General features: G+C 45.5%; 1 protein-coding gene across 2 annotated transcripts in view; it reads left to right on the top strand.

Annotated features, from left to right (window-relative positions):
* Window positions 1-21,009, top strand: part of ABCG1 (ATP binding cassette subfamily G member 1) — an 83,832-nt gene that overhangs the window by 56,272 nt on the left and 6,551 nt on the right. The window contains exons 3-14 of one of the 2 annotated variants that reach the window (XM_038760047.1): window positions 2,357-2,474; window positions 6,359-6,491; window positions 7,397-7,447; window positions 12,923-13,068; window positions 14,285-14,408; window positions 15,206-15,320; window positions 15,912-16,060; window positions 16,255-16,356; window positions 17,112-17,280; window positions 18,680-18,780; window positions 19,332-19,490; window positions 20,205-20,323. In XM_038760047.1, coding sequence (XP_038615975.1) covers window positions 2,357-2,474; window positions 6,359-6,491; window positions 7,397-7,447; window positions 12,923-13,068; window positions 14,285-14,408; window positions 15,206-15,320; window positions 15,912-16,060; window positions 16,255-16,356; window positions 17,112-17,280; window positions 18,680-18,780; window positions 19,332-19,490; window positions 20,205-20,323 — 1,486 coding nt within the window. Of the gene's footprint in view, window positions 1-2,356; window positions 2,475-6,358; window positions 6,492-7,396; window positions 7,448-12,922; window positions 13,069-14,284; window positions 14,409-15,205; window positions 15,321-15,911; window positions 16,097-16,254; window positions 16,357-17,111; window positions 17,281-18,679; window positions 18,781-19,331; window positions 19,491-20,204; window positions 20,324-21,009 lie in introns of both variants that reach the window. The other variant, XM_038760046.1, reaches the window with a different exon arrangement.

Below are 21,009 nucleotides of genomic sequence, written 5' to 3'. Positions count from 1 at the left end.
ATTCCCTTAGAAAACTAGTGCAACCCGGACCTTTCAAACCTCATCCCAGGGTGCCCGGGGGTGAGGAGCTGTTCCCAACTTTGAGTTGAAAACGTTGCAGTTGGGATTGCAGTTTACGAAGACAACCCAACTAGCCAGTGATAGCTAGGGGTTTTCCATCCAAGTCCAGTGCAGCTTGGGTTTTCAAAGTGGAAGTTAACTGGAAGTCAGCACTCAACATTATTTAGAAAGCCAGGTTTTGCTCGGAAGTAACCTTGAATTTAGGTCCCAGTAGGCATGAAGCCTTTAATGAGCCCCAATCCCTGCGGTCTGGAATTGGTGTCTTTAATTTTCCCTTCTTGATGTCATAGGTGTATTCAGTTGGCAGCATACCGCAAACTATGTATTCCCAATCCTTTGTTGAGAGCTGCGCAGTTATGATCTTTCCTCCTTGTCAGAGAAGCAGTGTGGCCTAATGCATCGAACACAGACCTGGGAATCAGAAGGACCTGGGTTCTAATCCTGGTTCCGCCACCAGTCTGCCATGTGACCCTGAGCAAATCGCTTCACTTCTCTCTACTTCAGTTACCTCATCTGTAAAATGGGGATTAAGACTGTGAGCCTTATGTAGCTTAGGGACTGTGTCCAACCCGATTAACTTGTATCTACCCCAGCGCTTAGTACACTGCCTGGCATATAGTGCTCAAATACCCTAACAAAAAAATCCTACGTCATCCGTTGAGAGAATGAAGACAGTAGGAATTCTTCCTTCTGATAAACAGAAATGAAAGCAATCATTCGAGCAGTGGTATTTATTAAGCACTATCTGTGTGCAGAGCGCTGTACTAAATGCTTGGGAGAGTCCAATACAATCGAGTTGGTAAGCACAATCCGTGCCCACAAAGACCTCACAAGTCTTCAGAAAATAGAAATCCATCCTCTGTCATCAATTCATGATAGGAAGAGAGTGTTAGCCTGTTACATGCTTATTACCATAAATGATTTTTGTGATTATTTTACCTGTTGCTGTTTGGTCCAGCCTGGTGTTCTGGATAGAAACTCTCTCCAATACTGCCCAAGTGACATTTGCTCTCAATAATGAGGCAGGATAATGGGGCAGGTTCCTTCCTTGCCCTGTGCCTTTGTTTCTCTGAGCATCTCTTGGGGACTTCCATCAGAAACTGCTAGAATGTAACTCCCGGAGGGAGGGGGCCATGTCTTCTTAGTGGTGCTATACTCTCCCAAGTACTTAGTACAGCACTCAGTTCAATAAATACTATTAATTGTTTGAAATCTGGGGCACTGCACCCAGGCTTGGAATGAGAAGTGGAGGTTGGCTTTGTCTCCTTAGGAAGACTGGAGAAAGGTAGGGAGTTGCCGAAATTCTTTTGGGAACTGGGGAAGGCAAATGCAAGACATGGAGGTAGCGGGAAATAGAAGGAAAACAGTCCGTCTCACAAGATGTTGAAAATCTACCTTTTTTACTGTTCTTTTGGCCAGCCCCCTGGCCTCCCGCTTCAAATCCAGTACAGAAGTTGGTTTACTACCCCTTTGACATTTTGGGGAAGGAAGAATACCTTTTCCATTAAGTGTTATATAGAGGGGAGAGGTGGACAGACTTCCAGCTGTTTGTTTTTAAAATATGGCATCTCCCATTTTTGCTCTCCACTGAGTTTTCAAACCATTTCTCTTTGGCAAAGTGAAGATTGCTTGTTTATGCATATCCCACACCAACCCAGAAGAGTTTTTTTGGGTGGTTTTTTTTTACAACCGAGAGAATAAACTCATAGAACTGAAAATTGCTGTGGAAGCAACTCCCATGCTACTGAAATTCAAGGGCAAAGAAGAAAACCACTTCAAGAAATATCAGGGTCCCTCATTCCTGGCAGGAACTATCATGTGGCATGGGCATTGCCCATTTTGTTCCAGAAGTTGGCCTCTGTGTTGATAACCTCTTTATACTGTGGGGCAGCGCTCTTTGGGGCTAATTCATCTGTCGTGAGAGAAAGAGAGAGAGAGTGTGTGTGTGTGAGAGAGAGAGAGAGAGATATATACACACAGTGTACTTTAAACAACACACAAACATCAATCAATCAATCAATCGTATTTATTGAGCACTTACTGTGTGCAGAGCACTGTACTAAGCGCTTGGGAAGTACAAGTTGGCAACATATAGAGATGGTCCCTACCCAACAGTGGGCTCACAGTCTAGAAGACTGCGTCAGTGATGCAGTGATGCATCAGTGATGGTTGAGATGAGTTCTGTTTTCTTTCCTTGTAACCTCTGTTTCCTTGTAACCTCCCCAGCGCTTAGAACAGGGCTTTGCACATAGTAAGCACTTAATAAATGTCATCATTATTATTATTATTATTTCAGGGTACAAGACCCTCTTGAAAGGAATCTCGGGGCGGTTCAGCAGCGGAGAGCTTGTTGCCATCATGGGTCCTTCTGGAGCCGGAAAATCTACCCTCATGAACATCCTGGCAGGCTACAGGTTAGTGCGACAGCAGCAGAAGGACCTTTTGTCCAACAATCTACTAAACGTTGCTAGAATAAAATGAAACCAGTTTACCATGAGATGTTTCTAGACTTACTCTGTGGTTTTCTCTCATGATTTATCTTATCATCCCAATTCTAAGCTCACCGTCTAGACTGAAAGCTCATTGTGGGCAGGGAGTGGGTTTACCAACTCTGTTGTACTCTCTCAAGTGGTTAGTACAATGCTCTGCACACAGTAAGTGCTCAATAAATACCACTGATTGATTGATTACTCTTTAGTGCGGAATTAGGGAAACTAAAATCAGAGATATCATAATTATGAATTTTCTGAATTTCGAGAATACAGAATCCTCAGAAGTATTGAAATGGCCTGGGGAATGGCTCCCTTTTGGTTGCAAAATTGCAGTTTTCACCAGATCAGTTAACATTAGAGAGCAAATCACCAACACCAAACACAAAACAAATCACCATTTGTTTGATTTAAGGACAGGAGAAAAAGATCCAGTCTCCTGACTGATTTGGCACAAGGTTTGAACATTAACTTCTCAAGGCTGAACATTAGGTTAAGAAAACTAGAGAAATAGCGTGGCCTAGTGATTGTCTGCTTTGTGACCTTGGCCAAGTCACTTAGCTTTCTCCCTCATCTGTAAAATAAGGTTTACATTGGGGACCTGGACTGTGTCCAATCCGATTCCTTGTATCTAGACAATAGACTGTAAGCTCACTGTGTCTGTTTTATTGTTATATTGTACTTTCCCAAGAGCTTTGTAGAGTGCTCTACACACAGTAAGCATGAAACACTACTACTGATTGATTGAACAGTGCCTGACACATAGTAAGCGCTTAACAAATATTATAAAAAAAGAGTAAACAAAAAAAGAACCACTGCAAAACCCACTTTCACTCTGACATGATCTGAGTAGGGCATGGTCCCAAGTTATAACATTTGCACTTAAGCGTCCCTATTTAAGCTCTAGAAAGCAATTTAGCATCCACATAAGTGGGAATGTTTTACCTCTATTCTTCCAAGACTCCAGAGTGGAAAAAAATACAACTAGGTCAGTGGAGCTGAAGGAAAGGTCTTCTGGAACAACAGGTCAGGAACAATGTACTCATCTAGTAAGTAGGTCAGTTCCAGTGAGTAAGAACAATGCACCTCCTCCAGAAAGCATTCCATGGTTAACCTTATCAGCCACCTCAGGACTTGTGTTGTTTGTTTATTCACTTATGTCTGTTGTTACATCGATGCATAGTTGCTGATTTCTGCCTACAGGCAGACCTTCTAGGTTGTTTGGTTTGGGCAGGGGTAGGATTCCTGCTCTTTAGTTATGTGTTCCCCAAGGGTCTAGTATACACACAGGTGCTTATCCAGTAGTATTGAGAATGACACGGTTGCACCAATGATTCCAGGTGAATGCAGGCTGCCTGTTGGCCAGAAAGTAACAACAGGTTGTAGCTGACCATTTTCTGCTGGACGGAGTCCCCTCCTCCTGATGCACTGCCGTGATTGGACCCTTGACAGAGAGTCAGATTGGAAACTAGAGCCTCACTGGGGTAGGGGTTGGTGGACACTCAGATCCTAATTCCTTTCACAAGGCCCTGGGCAAAGAGCCCCCCATTGACCTGGATTAGACCTCAGGATCCAGTTCTTCTTTTTCCATACATATATATACATATCTATATCTATCTATCTATCTATCTATCTATCTATCTATCTATCTACATACGAGTAGGGCATGTGTATATATATATATGTATGTATATATATACACATATATAAAAATATGTGTGTGTGTATATATATATAATATATATATAACATATATATATATATATTGTGTATGTGTGTGTGTGTGTGTGTGTGTGTGTGTGTGTGTGTGTGTGTATGTATATATATTTTCAAACCAGTCTAAGGCCCAAAGAAGCGACAACTGCCAACTCCACCTTCAGGGATAGCACTTGGTGAGTGGATCGAAGCATTTAAAGAGAAAAGGCATTCCTGCTTTCCTATGAAACATTCTGGATAATGATGATAATAATAATAATGGTGGTACTTGTTAAGCATTGACTGTGTACCAAGCCCTGTGCTACGCACAGGGGTAAATACAAGATAATCAGGTTGGACATAGTCCCTATCCCACGTGGGACTGGCTCACAGTCTAAGTTAGCGGGAATATGGGTATCGAATCCTCATTTTACAGATGAGGAAACTGAAGTCCAGAAAAGTTAGGTGGCTTGCCCAAGATCCCACAACAGGCAATAGTGGAGACAAGATTAGAACCCAGGTCCCAGGCCCATGCTCTTTTTCACTTCTCCCTGCTGCTTCTCTGTACCTGTTCAGCATCATATGTCTTTAGCCCCTGGAGACATTATTTATGTGCCCAGGCCAGTTACGACAGAAACCTCAGAATGCAGCTCGTGGCTAAATATTCACCAAGCATCTGTTTGGTGCAAAATATAGTGTAAAGTCCTTGGGGGCCTGGGGCTGGGCGGGGTGGGGGGTTGTTCCATTGGATTGAAAGTCTTTAAAAAAAAAAAAGTGGACCACTTTGGTGGTATTTCTCCCCAATCTATATCACTGTAGGCCTTCTGATGGGAAGGAAGAATAGCTAATATTCCTAAAATGGAAGAGTAAGTCAACATTTCTCTGGGAATAACTAACTGTAACAACAAGCTACCCCTTCACACAGAAAACCCAACATTTATCTAAAGTAAATCTGTAAGTGAACAGGTTACCATCATCCTGCCTTCATAATGCCACAAACTCCCATAGTATTTTTTAATGGTGTTTGTTAAGCGCTTACTATGTGCCATGTACATAATATTATATACTATCTCCCCCTTCTAGACTGTGAGCCCATTGTTGGGTAGGGACCATCTCTATATGTTGCCAATTTGTACTTCCCAAGCGCTTAGTACAGTGCTCTGCACACAGTAAGCGCTCAGTAAATATGATTGAATGAATGAATGAATGAAGTACTGTACAAAGTGCTGGGGTTGATACAAAATAATCAGGTTGAACACAGTCCATGTCCCACGTGGGGCTCACAGTCATAATCCCCCTCGCCCCCCTCTCCATCCCCCCCATCTTACCTCCTTCCCTTCCCCACAGCACCTGTATATATGTATATATGTTTGTACATATTTATTACTCTATTTATTTTACTTGTACATATCTATTCTATTTATTTATTTTGTTAATATGTTTGGTTTTGTTCTCTGTCTCCCCCTTCTAGACTGTGAGCCCACTGTTGGGTAGGGACTGTCTCTATATGTTGCCAACTTGTCCTTCCCAAGCGCTTAGTACAGTGCTCTGCACACAGTAAGCGCTCAATAAATACGATTGATTGATTGATTGATAATCCTCATTTTACAGAAGAGGTAACTTAGGCCCAGAGAAGTTAAGAGATTTGCCCAAGGTTATACTGCAGACATGTGACAGAGGCAGGATTAGAACCCAGGACCTCTGACTGCCGGGCCTATACTCTTTCCTAGAAGGCTACACTGGTTCTTAATGATTCTTGCCAGGTAGCCCGGGATGGGCAGGAAGAAGCATTTAGAGGAACATAGTGGCCCTTGTTGAAAAGCACCAGTAGACATTTAACTTGAGGATTGTAGTGTGTGTGACTGCAGATGTCTTTCTGTTGTGAACAGTGATCTTCTCCTTAATTTCTCCCGTTAATTTCCTTCTCCAACCGGCTGTAGAGTGTTCTAATATCTCCCGTGCCCTTCTGGCGTGAGAGTCTCAGTTGCCTGAGGCCCAGGGAACACCAAGTGCCACGGACTTCCCCAGGCCCTCCCTCGAGGCAGGAGCGACCCAACGTGGAATCGGCTGTTGTGTGTGTGGCTGACTGGATCCTTGTCCCATCTGTGTTCCAGAGAGACGGGGATGAAGGGCACCGTCCTCATCAACGGGCAGCCCCGAGACCTGCGCTGCTTCCGCAAGGTGTCCTGTTATATCATGCAGGACGACATGCTGCTCCCTCACCTCACCGTCCAGGAGGCCATGATGGTGAGCGTCCGGCCCCCTTCCCCAGACTCCAGGTTTCGGGGTGAGGCTGTGGGAAGGCAGCCCGTGAGCCCACAGCATCCCCCTCACCACCCCCGCAGGGAGTACTTGTTTAGAAATGGAGTAATACACCAGCCACTTGGAAGCTTTTCCCATGTCTTAGTGAATGGGGGCGGAGGGGGGAATGTTTTTATCAAGTTAGCTCTAAGAGAACGCACCAATTGTGAAATTCACCTGTCTTTTGGTATTTTTTTAAGTACTTACTATGGGCCAGGCACTGTTCGGAGTGCTGGGATAATGTTATATTGTACTCTCCCAAGTGCTTAGTACAGTGCTCTGCACACAGTAAGCACTCAGTAAATACGATTGATTGACTGACTTACTCATTTTACAGAGGAGGTAACTGTGGCACAGGGAAGTCCGTGCTTATGTGATTAAGCTGGCTAATGTGGGATCCACAGTCCTGATCCTGTTGAGCCCTTTCAAAGATTGTCCTGTGAACTTTTCTAAACTGCACAAATTCTGAGGCTTCTGGGACGTATGTTGCCAAATCCAGGTTTTGGTGCCAATAACTGGGCCTTCAAGAGCTTGGCCTGAAACCCTTGCCAGCTTTCTCTTGCCCCATAGGAGAATTGAAAAAATTAAGATTCACCGTTGCCCCACTGGTTTCCAGCACAACAATGAATGGGAAGGTTGGGTAACTGTGTGGGTAATCAGGGAGAGCTCCTTCCTTGTTTGCTACTCAAGTACACCTGACTGTTGACCCAAGTTTGTCCTACAGTTTCTGGGCTCGCCATGTATGGGGTCGTTAAACCGTAGACGGATTTTGGCCCTCGTTGCTGCTCACCCTGTCTCCAGGGAGACTAATCCATAGCTCCTGAAGAGGTAACCACGTGCTTCTGTTTTAGGTGTCAGCGCATCTGAAACTTCAAGAGAAGGATGAAGGGAGAAGGGAGATGGTGAGTATGTCTGCTCTCCCTCTTCTAGGTTACCTTGAGGAAGAACATTGCAGGATTCAGGAATAATAGTAATACTAATAATTGTGATTAACACTTCAATGTGCCAGGCACCATACTAAGCCCTGGGGTAGATACAAGGCAATCAGGATGGACACAGTCCCCATCCTAAATGGGGCTCACAGTCTAAAAGGAGAACAGATATGTAATCCCCATTTTACAGTTGAGGAAACTGAGACTCAGAGAAGCTAATGACTTGTACAAGGTCACTAGGCCATTTTATCATATCTTTAGGCCCATTAATGCCATTGGGCATTAGTGTACAGCTTCCCTACATAGAGGGTGGAAAATCAAGGGCAAAATCAGATGCTTCAGTGTTTGATAATAATGATGGTATTTGTTAAGTGCTTACTATGTGCAGAGCACTGTTCTAAGCGCTGGGGGGATACAAGGTGATCAGGTTGTCCCACGTGGGGCTAACAATCTTAATCCCCATTTTACAGATGAGGTAACTGAGGCACAGAGACTTGCCCAAAGTCACACAGCCAGTAAGTGGTGGAGCCGGGATTAGAACCCATGATCTCTGACTCCCAAGCCCGTGTTCTTTCCACTGAACTACACTGTTTGATCCAAAATGGCACTGAATGGACCCAGTAGGAATGTGTTAACTTGTGAGGAGGAAATGCAAAGAGTGACTCTTTTCTGTAAAAGACCAAATGCCCATGTCTTGCATCAAGGCTCAGTGGTGGGTTTTCCCCTTCACATTGGGGAATTTTAAAACATGAGTTAGATTCGCAACTCATCCCAATGTCTTTGTGTGGGTGAAGTTCAAGGAGTATGTAGGTACTATGTGACAGGGACTTACGCATGATTCAGGCGAAAGGCAGCTGTCCTTGCTGTGGCAGAGTGTCTCGGAACCAAATATAATGGTAGTGTTTAAATTGGGGAATGGCAGTCTGGGTAGAAAGAAATCCATAGATCATAGCAGATCACAAACTGAATCTCATTCACCGATCTAGTGCTGTGTGGGTTTGTTTTTTAAAGTCAAGCACAGTACTGACAGAGATGCATGAATAGAGCGTGTACGAACCTTGAAGTAAATCTCCTGTTATTCTCAACGTGGCCACTCCTTTACTTTGGCCTTGGGCACAGCCACGTTTAAGAATGCAGAGAAGGTTCAGAGGAGAGAAAATCAGACCTATGATGAAAGGCTAGTGGACTTGGGATTTTTTTTCTCCGGGGGAGAAGAGACTGAGAGGTGACTCTGAAAGCAGTCCAAGAATGCTGGATTGCCATACAGAGATTGTGAGTACCTCTTCTTTTATTCCCACTGACAACCAAACAAAAGGGAGTTATGTTGTAGCATGAAGGATTTAGGTTAGATTGAGGAAGAATATCAGGTCAGTGAGGGATTGTCAGTTACCAAGGCAGCGTCTCTTCCCTTTGAGAAAAAGGATGTGTTCATTCAGATTGGGGAACAGTCTCTGATATCTCTCCAGGTCCGATCCAGCTCTCTGATTGTGGGCATGTGACTTCACTTTCCTGGGCTGCAGTTTCCTAGCTTCCCGAGTGATGGGACTGAGCCGGCCCACCCCTTTCTTCCTTACAGAGATGTTGTGAAGCGGAATTAGATAACATCTGCCTACCACTTGGAGTTCATTAGAACAAATGTGTTCCATAAATAGCAGCAGGCCCTCTCATCTTTTTCCAAATTGACCACGTTCTATAGGTGGCAGCGTGAATGCTTGCCTCCACAAGTGGGTTTTATTGAAAAAAGTGTGCACTTGCGAACACCTCTGAATGAATGATTTCTCGAATTGTGGGTGGATTCTCTCTCTCTCTCTCTCTCTCTCTCTCTCTTGAAATGGTATTTGTTAAGTGCTTACTATGTACCAGGCACTGGATTAAACACTGGAGTAGATTCAAGCTAATCAGATTGGACACAGTCCCTCTCCTACAAAGTACTCACAGTCTTAATTGCCGTTTTACAGATGTGGTAACAGAAGCACAGAGAAGTGAAGTGACTTGCCCTATGTTTTTGTCAGGATAGACTGCCTCATCTGACATCTGCTAGGTGCTTCCTCTGGTACCTGGTTCTGGCTAACTGAATATCCAGCCCTCAGGAAGGTGGAGGTTGCTCTCTAGGAAGTGAGATCAACTGCCCACCGGGCCCACGGGTAGTCAGTTTAACTGGCCACACAGGCCCGGTAGTACGTGCCTGTGGTTTATCATGAATTATGGTCCAAGACTGAGAGTGAGGGATCTCAGCTGGAGGAACAACATGGCTTTTACTGCTGAAATCTCCAGGTAGGAGTGAGCATTGCTTTCCCTGTGAAGAGAAAGGTGCGTTCCCTCAAACTGCCATACTAAGTGCCTACAGACTTCGAGTTTCTCTAGACTAACCAAATGTAGAAATAGCAGGATTGGTTAAGTACAATATTCATCTACTGTGCTGTTAGCCGTTCTGTGGCTCTCAACCCAAAATCTGTGTCGTTCAGTCATGGTTGATGGTGATAATTGGAAACAGTGTTTTTCTCCTTCTGAGGAATTATGGGACTGGCCAAGTTTGGATGGATCTAGGAGGTCCTTTTGTTTTGGCGAATGTTGCCTATTGTAGCAGAAAAGGTGGAGCATGACTCACTGATGTGACATCTATGGTTTGTGTTTACCGGCCAGGGCCTTTCTTCAAGGCTCCTTTGAAGTCTTGCCATTCATTTATCAGTGGACCTATTCCAAAGAGATAGTCATGGATTTCAGGTCCTTTAATCATTTTCCTCTTCCTCTCCCCTTCTCCCTCCCCACCCTGCCATTCCTCCAATCTCCTGCCCAGGGTAAATAGGTACGTCCCAGCTGTTTGTGTCCTTGAGGAACACAATAGAGAGAGACACTGTTACCCAGAGTAGAATGTGTTCTGCCTGCACCTCCTGTTTCCCAGAAAAACTGCCTACACCGGAGGCTCTTGAGTGTGTTGGTCGGAAGGAAACGCTGTAGGTGTTCACGTGCCCAGCAGCTCAAGGCTACTGCGGCAGACCCAGATAAGATCCCTTCAGCTTGTGGACAGGGAAAATGTTTACCAACTCTGTTATAGTGTATGCTTCCAAGCACCTAGTCCAGTGTCCTGCATACAAGAAGCACTCAATAAATACCACTGACTGATTAAGCATTTAAACGGGTAGCTTAAAATTTCAAACCGCATAAACCGACGTGGCCCATTGATTTTTTTTTTCCTTTCTTTATCTCTTAACGGTACACAGGATGGACAGGAGTTGCAGTGTCTCTGAAGCTTCACTTTCACTTCAGAGCCTGCTGGAGAAAAGGATTCTGACGAAATTGAGAGTGTAGATCTATGGGGGAAAGGAAACCTTTAGGCTCCCTTTGTTCTCGTTTCCTTTCTCCTTTACATAATGCTGAAATGACTAATTGAATGGTTAGGAAGCAAAAGCACTTGGCTCAAGATGTACGCTTTCGTTTGGTCTAATAACCAGACTCAGGGGAAAGATTTGAGTTGTAATCTCTTCCCTTGAAGTACTCTTGCCCTCCTCTCTCCCCAGACTCCTGAAATCCCTCTCAAACATGAGGCGATGTATATGTGCTCGTGGGTGCACGCTCATGCATGCACGTGTGCGCACGCGCACACACACACACGTTTCCTCCCTCCCTCTTTTCTTCCTTCCCCTTTCCCTTCCTCCCTCCCCTAGCACCCACTCTGGATTCTGAGAACTGGGCAAGGCCAGTCTCATTTCATCACATTCTTCAGAGAACTGAGCCCCAACAAATCAAGGACTTGGATTTTGTTCGAACCCTAGCGAATATTCTTTTTCAGGGCCCAGACAATCACATCAATTATGCAGTAAACTCAGTTCAGTTTCTGCTTTGACACAAGCTTCTCTTCCGTCCCTGGCAAATTTATTTACACACTGAAATTCCCAGTAAATAATGTGTAGTAAAACAGTATTTAATTGAGAGCTTGTGGACAGAGCAGTTAACTGGATATTTGGAAAACATACAAACGCCGCAAAAAAATGTGATCCCTGCCCCTGAAAAGCTTTCAGTCCAACAGAAGAGACAGAAATCATAAATTTTACTGACTATGGCATGGTTAAGAGCAAGGTAGTAGACATAAATAATAAAGGCAGGTGAATAAACAATTAGCAAGAAAATAGATCAATGAAGGAGTGCCATGATGGATTAGCCTGATAGAGAAGGTGGGCAGGATTAGTAGGAGAATGCATTTTTCATTCCCTGACATTAACGGGATCCCCTCAGGTGGAGTTGTCTCACCTCAGTCCCCAGGTTGGAACCCGGCCTGGCTAGAAAATGTAGATCAAGGCAGTAAAGCAACAGTGGAGTTGGAAGAGAGTGGTAGATTGCAAAATCCTCCCACCAGATCATAAACTCCTCCCACAAGATTGTAAACCGTTTGAGGGCAGGGAGCAGGTGTCTTGCTTCCTTTGTACTCTTTCAAATGCTTAGAATGCTTAGAGACGCATCTTGGCTTAGTGGAAAGAGCACAGGCTTTGGAGTCAGAGGACTCGAGTTCTTATCCCTACTCCGCCACTTGTCTGCTGTGTGACCCTGGGCAAGCCACTTAACTTTTCTATGACTCAGTTACCTCATTTGTAAAATGAGGATTAAGACTGCGGAGCCCCACGAGCCCCACGTGGGACAACCTGATTACCTTGTAGCTACCCCAACACATAGAACAGTGCTTGGCACATAGTAAGCACTTAGCACATACCATAATTACTATTAAAACAGTACTTTGCACTCACAGGGTGTCCAAGAAATACCATTGAGTGAGAAGCAGCATGCCCTAGTGGAAAGAGGGCTGGGAGTCAGGGGACCTGGTTTCTAATCCCAGTGCACCATTTGCCTGTTGTGTGACCTGGGTCAAGTCCTTTAACTTTTGTGTGCTTCAGTTTCCTCATCTGTAAACTAGGGATGAAAGTATCTGTTCTCTCTCCCTCTTAGACCGTGAGGGAAGAGAGATTATATTTCTCTTCTACCACCCCTCCAGCATCTAGGACTGTATTTTGCACCAAATAGTGGCACAACTGCTACTTCTGTTGCTGAAAAGGGCATGTCAGTTTTCCCTTGCCAGGGCCTTAGAAAGCCAACTCTAAGATTCTACTGGCCTTATATGTGCAAAAAATAGGTTGTATTGGTTTTTTTAAGTGCCCAACACTTTGGTACATTGTTGAAAGACCTCAGACAAGGTGACTGGAGAGGAGAAAATGTGCCCAGTTCAGAAGTGTGTACCAGCTTTGGTGGACAGTAATGGATAGTTACTATGGATGAATGTGCACAATTCTGAACTGAATTTTTAGAAGTGGGTGAGAACTGACCCGGAGAAGAGCTCAAGTAGATAACTCAAAGATCAATCTTGATATCCATCTTTCTGCTAAAATAGATGTTGTGTGGTGGCACTGGGCCATTTATGGTGACCATCTAATGCCCTGGTTGCCTTGGTTTTACTAGGTCAAGGAGATTCTGACTGCCCTGGGTTTGCTGGCCTGTGCCAATACCAGAACCGGCAGTCTGTCTGGGGGCCAGCGGAAGCGGCTTGCTATTGCTCTGGAATTGGTCAACAACCCACCTGTCATGTTCTTCGACGAGCCTACCAGGTAAGAGTGAAACAACCGTAAGTGATGAAGGGTCACTGAACCCATTCATTCATTCCATCGTATTGTGTGCAGAGCACTGTATTAAGTGCTTGGGAGAGTACTAAGCAAGAGGGGGTTGACTGCTTGTCTCAAAGCACCAGTTCCACCCCCATTACAGCCCCAGTTGGTCCTAAAGTTCTCCCAACATTCACCTGCCTCTATCCAAAGGATGCCTGGCATTTAACTAGACCAAGAAAAAGGTTCTAAGTTTTACATCAAGTTTTCTTCTCAAGAAACTTGGCTCAGGGACGTTACGTGATTTCATTATAATTGGGTCTCTGTTTTGGTCCATATTGCAGTCCCAGCTGAGAAGAAATCAAGGACCGGAGGAGTGGGGTGGTGGAAGCCAGGCAGTAAGGTTATTTGCTTATGGAATGAAGGAACTGAGCATTGCCAGCCTCCAGCCCTCCTCTCCTCCATATTTGAGTCTGACAGATAACGTTTAGAGAAGCTGGCTCCAAATTCTAGTTAAATTTTAATAGAAAGCTGTTAAAAAACATATAAAAATGTGAAATGGACCATTTTAAATAGCATCCCCAGCAAAAACACCATATCGATCTGGGTCGGCTGTTTAAGTCCCTGGGATTGCCTGTCTGGGACCTGGCTAAATCATCCTGTCACTAAAGGAACTGAAGTGCATGAAATGAAGAGGGAATGGAGATGGGAGGCGGGAGGGGAAAGTGTCCAGTGGGAAGCTCAAGGGCCAATAGTCCCTCTTTCCTGGCACTTGGCGAGCCTGCTACCGTTGTTAACGATGTGCACCATGGGGGTGTGGATGACTGGTATATTAGAATTCCATTCCTGGTAGATTTGGGGGGAAGTTACTCAAGCTGCTGGAGTGTTCTGGTGCCAGGATCAGTGTGGGATCTACCCTGTTATCTTGTCAGTAGGAAGAATATCGGTCCCTCTGTTTTTGTCGCTTGTTATGAAGCACCGCTATTTTAATTGAAAAGAAATTGAGTGAGAAATAGGAGACATGCTACTCACTGGCCAGAAAAACCTTCCAGGGTGGTCAGGGAGAGAGAAACGTAACACTGGCTCATGTTCCAAAGCCCCAGAGATACGGTGCCGGGCCAACCTAGGGGATCTCCGGAGAGCCCATCTACTCCAAGGAGTCTCAGGCTGGGTCGGGGACGGTGAGCCATTAGGATCCTCATCCTCTGTCCTTGACTTTCAGTGGCCTGGACAGTGCATCTTGTTTCCAGGTGGTCTCCCTGATGAAAGCATTGGCTCAGGGAGGCCGGTCTATCATCTGCACCATCCACCAGCCCAGTGCCAAGCTCTTTGAGCTCTTCGATCAGGTAGGAGGATTTCTGCCTTATGGGCAGACCTTTGGGTGAAGTGAGGGATCTTCATGGATCATACGGGCAGGGGACCATTTAAGGCCTTCCCTAAATCTTCCCTTCCCAATCTGGAAGAGCCAAAAGACCTTCTGTAGATGACTGCGACTGGTAATACTTTGGGACTTTTCTGCTTCCTAGGACCAGGCAGACTGCTTTGACAGAGTGCTGACTGACAGTGTTTCTAGAAAATTGGGAATGGGGAGGGGCAATCCCTTGCTCAAAGTCCAGGCTTTTCAAGATTTCTAACGATAGATCTGGATCCTAGGCAGCCTGCCTTTGAGCATGATCTGGGGAGAGGTCCTCAGTGTCATTACTTTCATACTTGAGTGGAAGCCTAGATGTGAAATTTTAGGTAAAACTGTGCAGCATGAAGCTACTCTCTGAGTTCCCCACCTAACAAGGGTGAGCATAAATGTCACAACATCCTCCCAAGAGAGTCAGAACTGACAGCTGTTTTAGAAATGAAACTTAAAATTGTCCGTTCCAGCCTTTTCCTGTCTTTATGAGTTCCTTGCCCTCAACTTCCCTCTGCCCTCACCCTTGGTCTCTCCTGACTGGATCAAGCCCCGGGTTTTCTCTGTTCCAGGCTCTTGATATTTCAGTGGCCGCACCTTCTTGCTCCCTTGTGAGTTGCTTCCACTTTCTCACCCAAGGGGGATTTTGCAAGGGGAGAACAGGACTCGGGTTTGCCTTATGGGAAAACAGGTACTAACCCAAGATCTTCTGTTTTCGCACCACCCCCTTTTCTTTTTCAGCTTTATGTTCTGAGCCAGGGACAATGTGTATATCGGGGGAAAGTGTCCAGTTTAGTCCCTTACTTAAGGGATTTGGGTTTGAACTGTCCAACCTACCACAACCCAGCAGACTTTGGTAAGTACAGCAGGATGACCTTCCCTTTACTTCCTTTGCTGCTAACTAGCTGAAAAGAACAGAAATGGGGAGGTGGTTCTTCTCAATTTTAACAACTGCCTGGAAGCCTCAGGGCCAGTGAGAGGATTTTTAGGGTGTCTGAATGCCTAAAATGCCATCTTGTGGTGGAAATGCAAGGGAGCTTTAGTAATGGAGCATTTCTGTCTGAAATGGAAACACTTTGGAATTAAGAAGTTTCAGAGAAATTTCAGACTTACAGGGAGCTCTGAAAACTTAGCACCCCAAAAGGCCTGATTCCAACAAATGCCATCATTATTATCATTACCCTTCTAAGCACTTCATTATAGTACTCTGCACATAGTAAGCACTCAATAAATACCAGCGATTGATATCTCAGTATTATGATCCTGTATTTTTTTAAAACCCAAGTCTCGGTGTATAAACTTTCAAGTGTGCATGCCCACTTCCTCCCCAAGACGCGCCTTCCTACTGGGTAGCCACGGAGTGCTTGGTGCACTGATATCGTGCAGACGGTGAGCCCACTTCCATGGTCCCTGGGACTAACTCACTGTTTCTCGATGTTCTGTCCAGTCATGGAAGTCGCCTCCGGCGAGTACGGTGACCAGAACAGTCGCCTGGTGCGAGCAGTGAGGGAGGGCATGTGCGACACAGACTTCAAGCGAGACCTGGGGGGCGACCCTGACTTGAATCCGTTCCTTTGGCACCGGCCCTCCGAAGAGGTAAAGCAAGCAAAACGAGTAAAGGGGTTGAGAAAGGTAATGCAAATCGTGGGGGTAAACCAAACTGAGGCGGGTGCGGGACAGGATTGGGTTTTGCATCCCGCTGCAAGAGATAAAGTTGCAGAGTCTCTTAGCGAAGGCGGGCTGCGGCTCTGCCGAGGCCCTGACTAGTCTCTCTGCCCTTGCCACCTCAGGACTCCGCCTCCACCGAAGGCTGCCACAGCTTCTCGGCCAGCTGCCTCACCCAGTTCTGCATCCTCTTCAAGAGGACTTTTCTCAGCATCATGAGGGACTCGGTAAGGACCTGTATTCTTATGGAGCTTCTATTTATTCAGCAGGGCTACACACCTTAGTTCCATGCAGCATTTTCTCTGGCAGGGGCCGTGGGAGTGGCTTGGGTTTGGGGGTGGAAGCCCAGAGGCTGGTGCCACAGAGTTGGGCACATCTTCTTCACCGGTGCCCTGCCTGCTACACTGTCAGCACTGTCCGCCTCATTTTCTAGCCATCATCAGTCAGCTCCCTTCTCATCCAAGCCACCTCTTCTGCGTGGTCAGTTCTTCCCCTGCCTCTCTTGGCCTTCTCCATCCCTCCCTGCACTTATCCAGTGCAACCCTTAACAAGACAGACCAGAATGCCTGCTTAAGCCTTGCCCCTTCTGAAATGGGTGAGACCAAGGAAACGTCTCTCCCCTCCTGCCACTCTGCACCCACGGGTTGGTGGGAGGCACGGGGAGCAGGCCCCTGCTGTGGTTTCTAGGACTAGTCAGTTCACTGGGTCTTCCCAGTCTCCATAAGAGCCAGGATTTTGGGGGGCAGAGGGGTGGCGGGAGAGGGAAGGATTGAGGTTGATTTTCAGGGACTGTCAAAAGTGGGGAAACTAGAAAGTGTTGCTGTTGATCTAGAGCTGAAAGGACTGGCTTTTGGGGAGTGGCATACTCTTCTAGTGCTCAGAAGCCAATGTTTCAGAATGGGTGTCTTGGACCGTTCTTCAGACTGCCAAGAATCCCTGGAATAACATGCCCACCACTGAAGTGAATTGTGCTTGCCCGCAGGTCCTGACACACTTGCGGATCACATCCCACATTGGAATTGGACTTCTCATAGGCTTGCTATATTTAGGGATTGGAAATGAGGCTAAGAAAGTTCTTAGCAACTCTGGTTTCCTGTTCTTCTCCATGTTGTTTCTCATGTTCGCTGCTCTCATGCCCACCGTCCTCACATGTAAGTACCTTCCGTCCACATCATTTTGATCCACAACTTCTTGTGATTCCTGATAATATCTATGGCTTTTATTAAGCACTTAATTTGCGCTAAGCACTGGGATAGGTGTAAGATTATGATAATGATAATTATGGTATTAAGCGCTTACTATGTGCCAGGGACTGTACTTAGGGCTGGGGTGGATACAGGCAAATTGGGTTGGACACAGTCCTTGTCCCACCTGGGGTTCACAGTCTTAATCCTCACTTGAATCCATGCCCTATCCACTATGCCATTAAATTGGACAGTCCCTGTCCCCTTCTTCTTTCCTCTGTGACTCTGGATCTATTTCATCCCCATTTTACAGATGAAAATAGTGAAGCCTAGAGAGGTTAGGTGATTTCCCCAAAGTCACTCAAGAGGCCAGTGACATGGTTGGAACCAAAGCCTGGGGTTTCTGACTCCTTTTCCACTGAGCAACAATGCCTCCTAATGACATCATGATGTTTGTGTGTCCCCTGAGAGCAGGTTTTGAATTTTGGAGGGATAGTTTCTCAACTCATCATGTGAATGAGTGCAGTGCTCACCCAAAGAATGAATCGCTTTGACTGGAGCTATGTGCATCTGGTGCCTTGTTTAGATGACGGTTTTCACCCAGCTCTACTCAAAGTAACCTCAGGAATGAGGTGTGAACAGGACAGCTCCTCTCTTTCCCCTTCTCCCCAGTCGCTACTCTCTTTGGTAACTAAAATGGCATTTTATGTTGTTGGGTCAATCGGAGACATAGGGTTGCTCCAGATATGAAAATTAGTAAAGCATTATTAGAAAATAGATTAGTAAAAAAAGTTAGAGAAGCCCTGTGGCCTAGTGGATACAGCATAGGCCTGGGAATCAGAAGGTCCTGCGTTCTGATTCAGACTCTGCCACTTGTCTGTGTGATCTTGGGCAAGTCACTGAACTTATCTGTTTCTCAGTTCCCTCAACTGTAAAAATGTGGATTAATAGTATGAGCCCCATGTGGGACATGGACTGTTTCCAACCTGATTAGCTTGTGTCTACCCCAATGCTTAGTACAGTGTTTGACATATAGTAAAAGCATAACAAGTACCTTTAAAAAACCTGGTAAGCCATCAGGCTGTGGGCAGGAAGAAATTTAAATATAAAATTCACCTCTGCTGTGCAACACTCCTAGGCTTTGGGATTTTGAGGCTCACTGCCACTGATGCATCATTGATATGTAGAAGTAAATTTTTTAAAGTCTAGTTAAACCACTAAGGCTGACGTAAAGTACAGCCTTCAGAGTCTTAGGGTAACAATGAATCTAAGGTTCACAAACCCTACTCTGGACATCCATGCACTGAATACTTGCTCTGCATCCTTCCCTACCATGCCTGATTTCTAATTTTTATCCTTCACTTAGTTCCTCTTGAGATGGGTGTTTTTCTGAGAGAACATTTGAATTATTGGTACAGTCTGAAAGCCTACTACCTAGCCAAGACCATGGCTGATGTTCCCTTTCAGGTAAGTTAAGCAAAAAAAAGGACATCTGCTCTCAGGGAAAACCTAGCATTCTTTCATTGCTTCACCCACACCTCCATAAATACAAAAAATATGGAAAATGTTGAATTATTTTGAGCTTGTACTCTCCCAAGTGCTTAGTCCAGTGCTCTGCACATTGTAAGCACTCAGTAAGTTTGATTGATTGATTGGTTGATTTCAGACAGCAGTACCTCAGGGTTGGGGGTTTGACTGAGGGAAGGGGAAATAAAGACCTTGAGAAAGGACATGGAATTTTGCTGGTTTTCCTGCCTTGGCTTTTATGAGCGAACCATGCAAAGCTCTTCCCCGATTCCCAGCAACTGGGAATGAGGGATCTGACAGGATGCGGTTGCTGGCCGGACCAGGCTAAGAAGTACCATCGCATCTCAGTAGTGGAGTTAGAAAGCAGATGTGGCTTAATTAGGTCATATTCATTTAAAAATGGGAATTCATCCTAGCACGGGAGACATGCATCTTATTAACTTTTCAAGACACTAGTCTGTGTGAACTAAAAGCCGTATTTTCATTTTCAGATCATGTTTCCCGTAGCCTATTGCAGTATTGTGTACTGGATGACTTCCCAACCATCCGATGCTCTGCGCTTTGTCCTGTTTGCAGCTTTGGGGACGATGACGTCACTGGTGGCTCAATCTTTGGGTCTCCTGATTGGCGCAGCATCCACATCATTACAGGTAGGGGAAGAACTCTTGAAACTGGGGCTTTCCCCAGCGTCACTCTGCTGTGGGGACTCCTGGTGGGACAAGAAGGTCCACCATTGCTGATGAGACAGCCTTCCTCTTCCAATCAGTTAATCAGTGGTATTTAGTACAGCGTGTTGAACCCTATAGGACCTCAATAAATACTACTACTACTACTACTACTACCACCATCCATGGCCCTACCACTCATTCCCCTGGAAACTCCCTCCTGGTCTCATCAATCTCGTCAACCTGCTGGTGACGCTGAGCAGAGCCCAGTCTTAGCTGTGAGATGGAGGCAGGTTTGAGCATGCTCACAACATCCCCCAAAACCCATTACCCAGGGTATTTGAGATGGACCAGGCTTTAGAAATCTGCAAGAAGAGCATGTCAAAGTACAAATCATGGCATTATAATAGCTAAGAAACCGCAGTTCTCTCAAATATTTTTTTTAAATCAGGATGAAAAAGGAATTGCAAGAGGCCACTCTGATAATGGCTGAACCAGAGCAGCATAAATGCTTCTGTTCTGAATACTGTTAGAGCTCTCTGTCCAGCCCTGTTCTTTGGAGTATCTGTGATCTCTTATGATTTAGAAAGTGGTTCCCCCAGAACCGTGTTGCAAAGAGAAGATGGTGGTTAAGGTAGGCTAAACCCATTCTGTGGCTACCCACTCACCTGTGTCCCTTTTCCCCTCCTCTTTTTCCAGGTGGCCACATTTGTAGGTCCTGTTACAGCCATCCCCGTCCTCCTTTTCTCAGGGTTTTTTGTCAGTTTTGACACAATTCCAGCATACCTGCAGTGGATGTCCTACATTTCCTATGTCAGGTAATGAACGTGGAGCCAGCCGCTCTGTGACTTCAGTGTCTTTCCCTCCCTCTTTCATTTTCTGTATAATTACTGACTGCTGCAGTGTTTCAAACCAGCCAAAATCCCTTCTTGGACATCAACAATAGACTGGTCCTCACAGTCAGACCCTCCCTTTGGGACTCTGACAGGGATGTGAGTGGAGAAATCGTAGGGATGAAATCAAAGGGCTTTAATGTTTTTATTTTTGTTTTTTAAATCCTTTCCACCCCCAAAAAACAATTGGGTGAGAATCCTGGTGGTACAAGAGGGGCTTTACTTCATTGCACCTTCTTTTGCCCGTGATTTACGTGGATAGATTAGTACCTCCAGGGGCTTGTAGTACCGGCTGAGACAACTTCCCCGTGACTTAAGTTACAAACAAACTATTCATTTCTAGCAAATTCATTCAAGTAGGGCTAACCTGAAGTGGGTGAGTGGGAGGCGAGGAATGAGGTGGAATGAGAGAGGTGCAGTTTCAGCTATTTGTCTGCTCTCCAGCCCCGAGAAACTAGAGACCGATGGCTTTCTTTTCAGAGTGAGTGTTACTGCCATTGTCAATGTTGTGGAACATGAAGCAATTTCAGCCATTGTGCAGCACCAAATCCCAGAAAATAAAGACAGGGAGGGTATAATTCTCAAGGTCTCGAGTCTTATCCCTCCATAAT

The sequence above is a fragment of the Tachyglossus aculeatus genome, chromosome 18 (genome assembly GCF_015852505.1).
Source record: "Tachyglossus aculeatus isolate mTacAcu1 chromosome 18, mTacAcu1.pri, whole genome shotgun sequence".
Lineage (NCBI taxonomy): Eukaryota > Metazoa > Chordata > Mammalia > Monotremata > Tachyglossidae > Tachyglossus > Tachyglossus aculeatus.
Note: the sequence above shows the minus strand (reverse complement) of the source record. Positions and strands in the feature narration are given on the sequence as shown.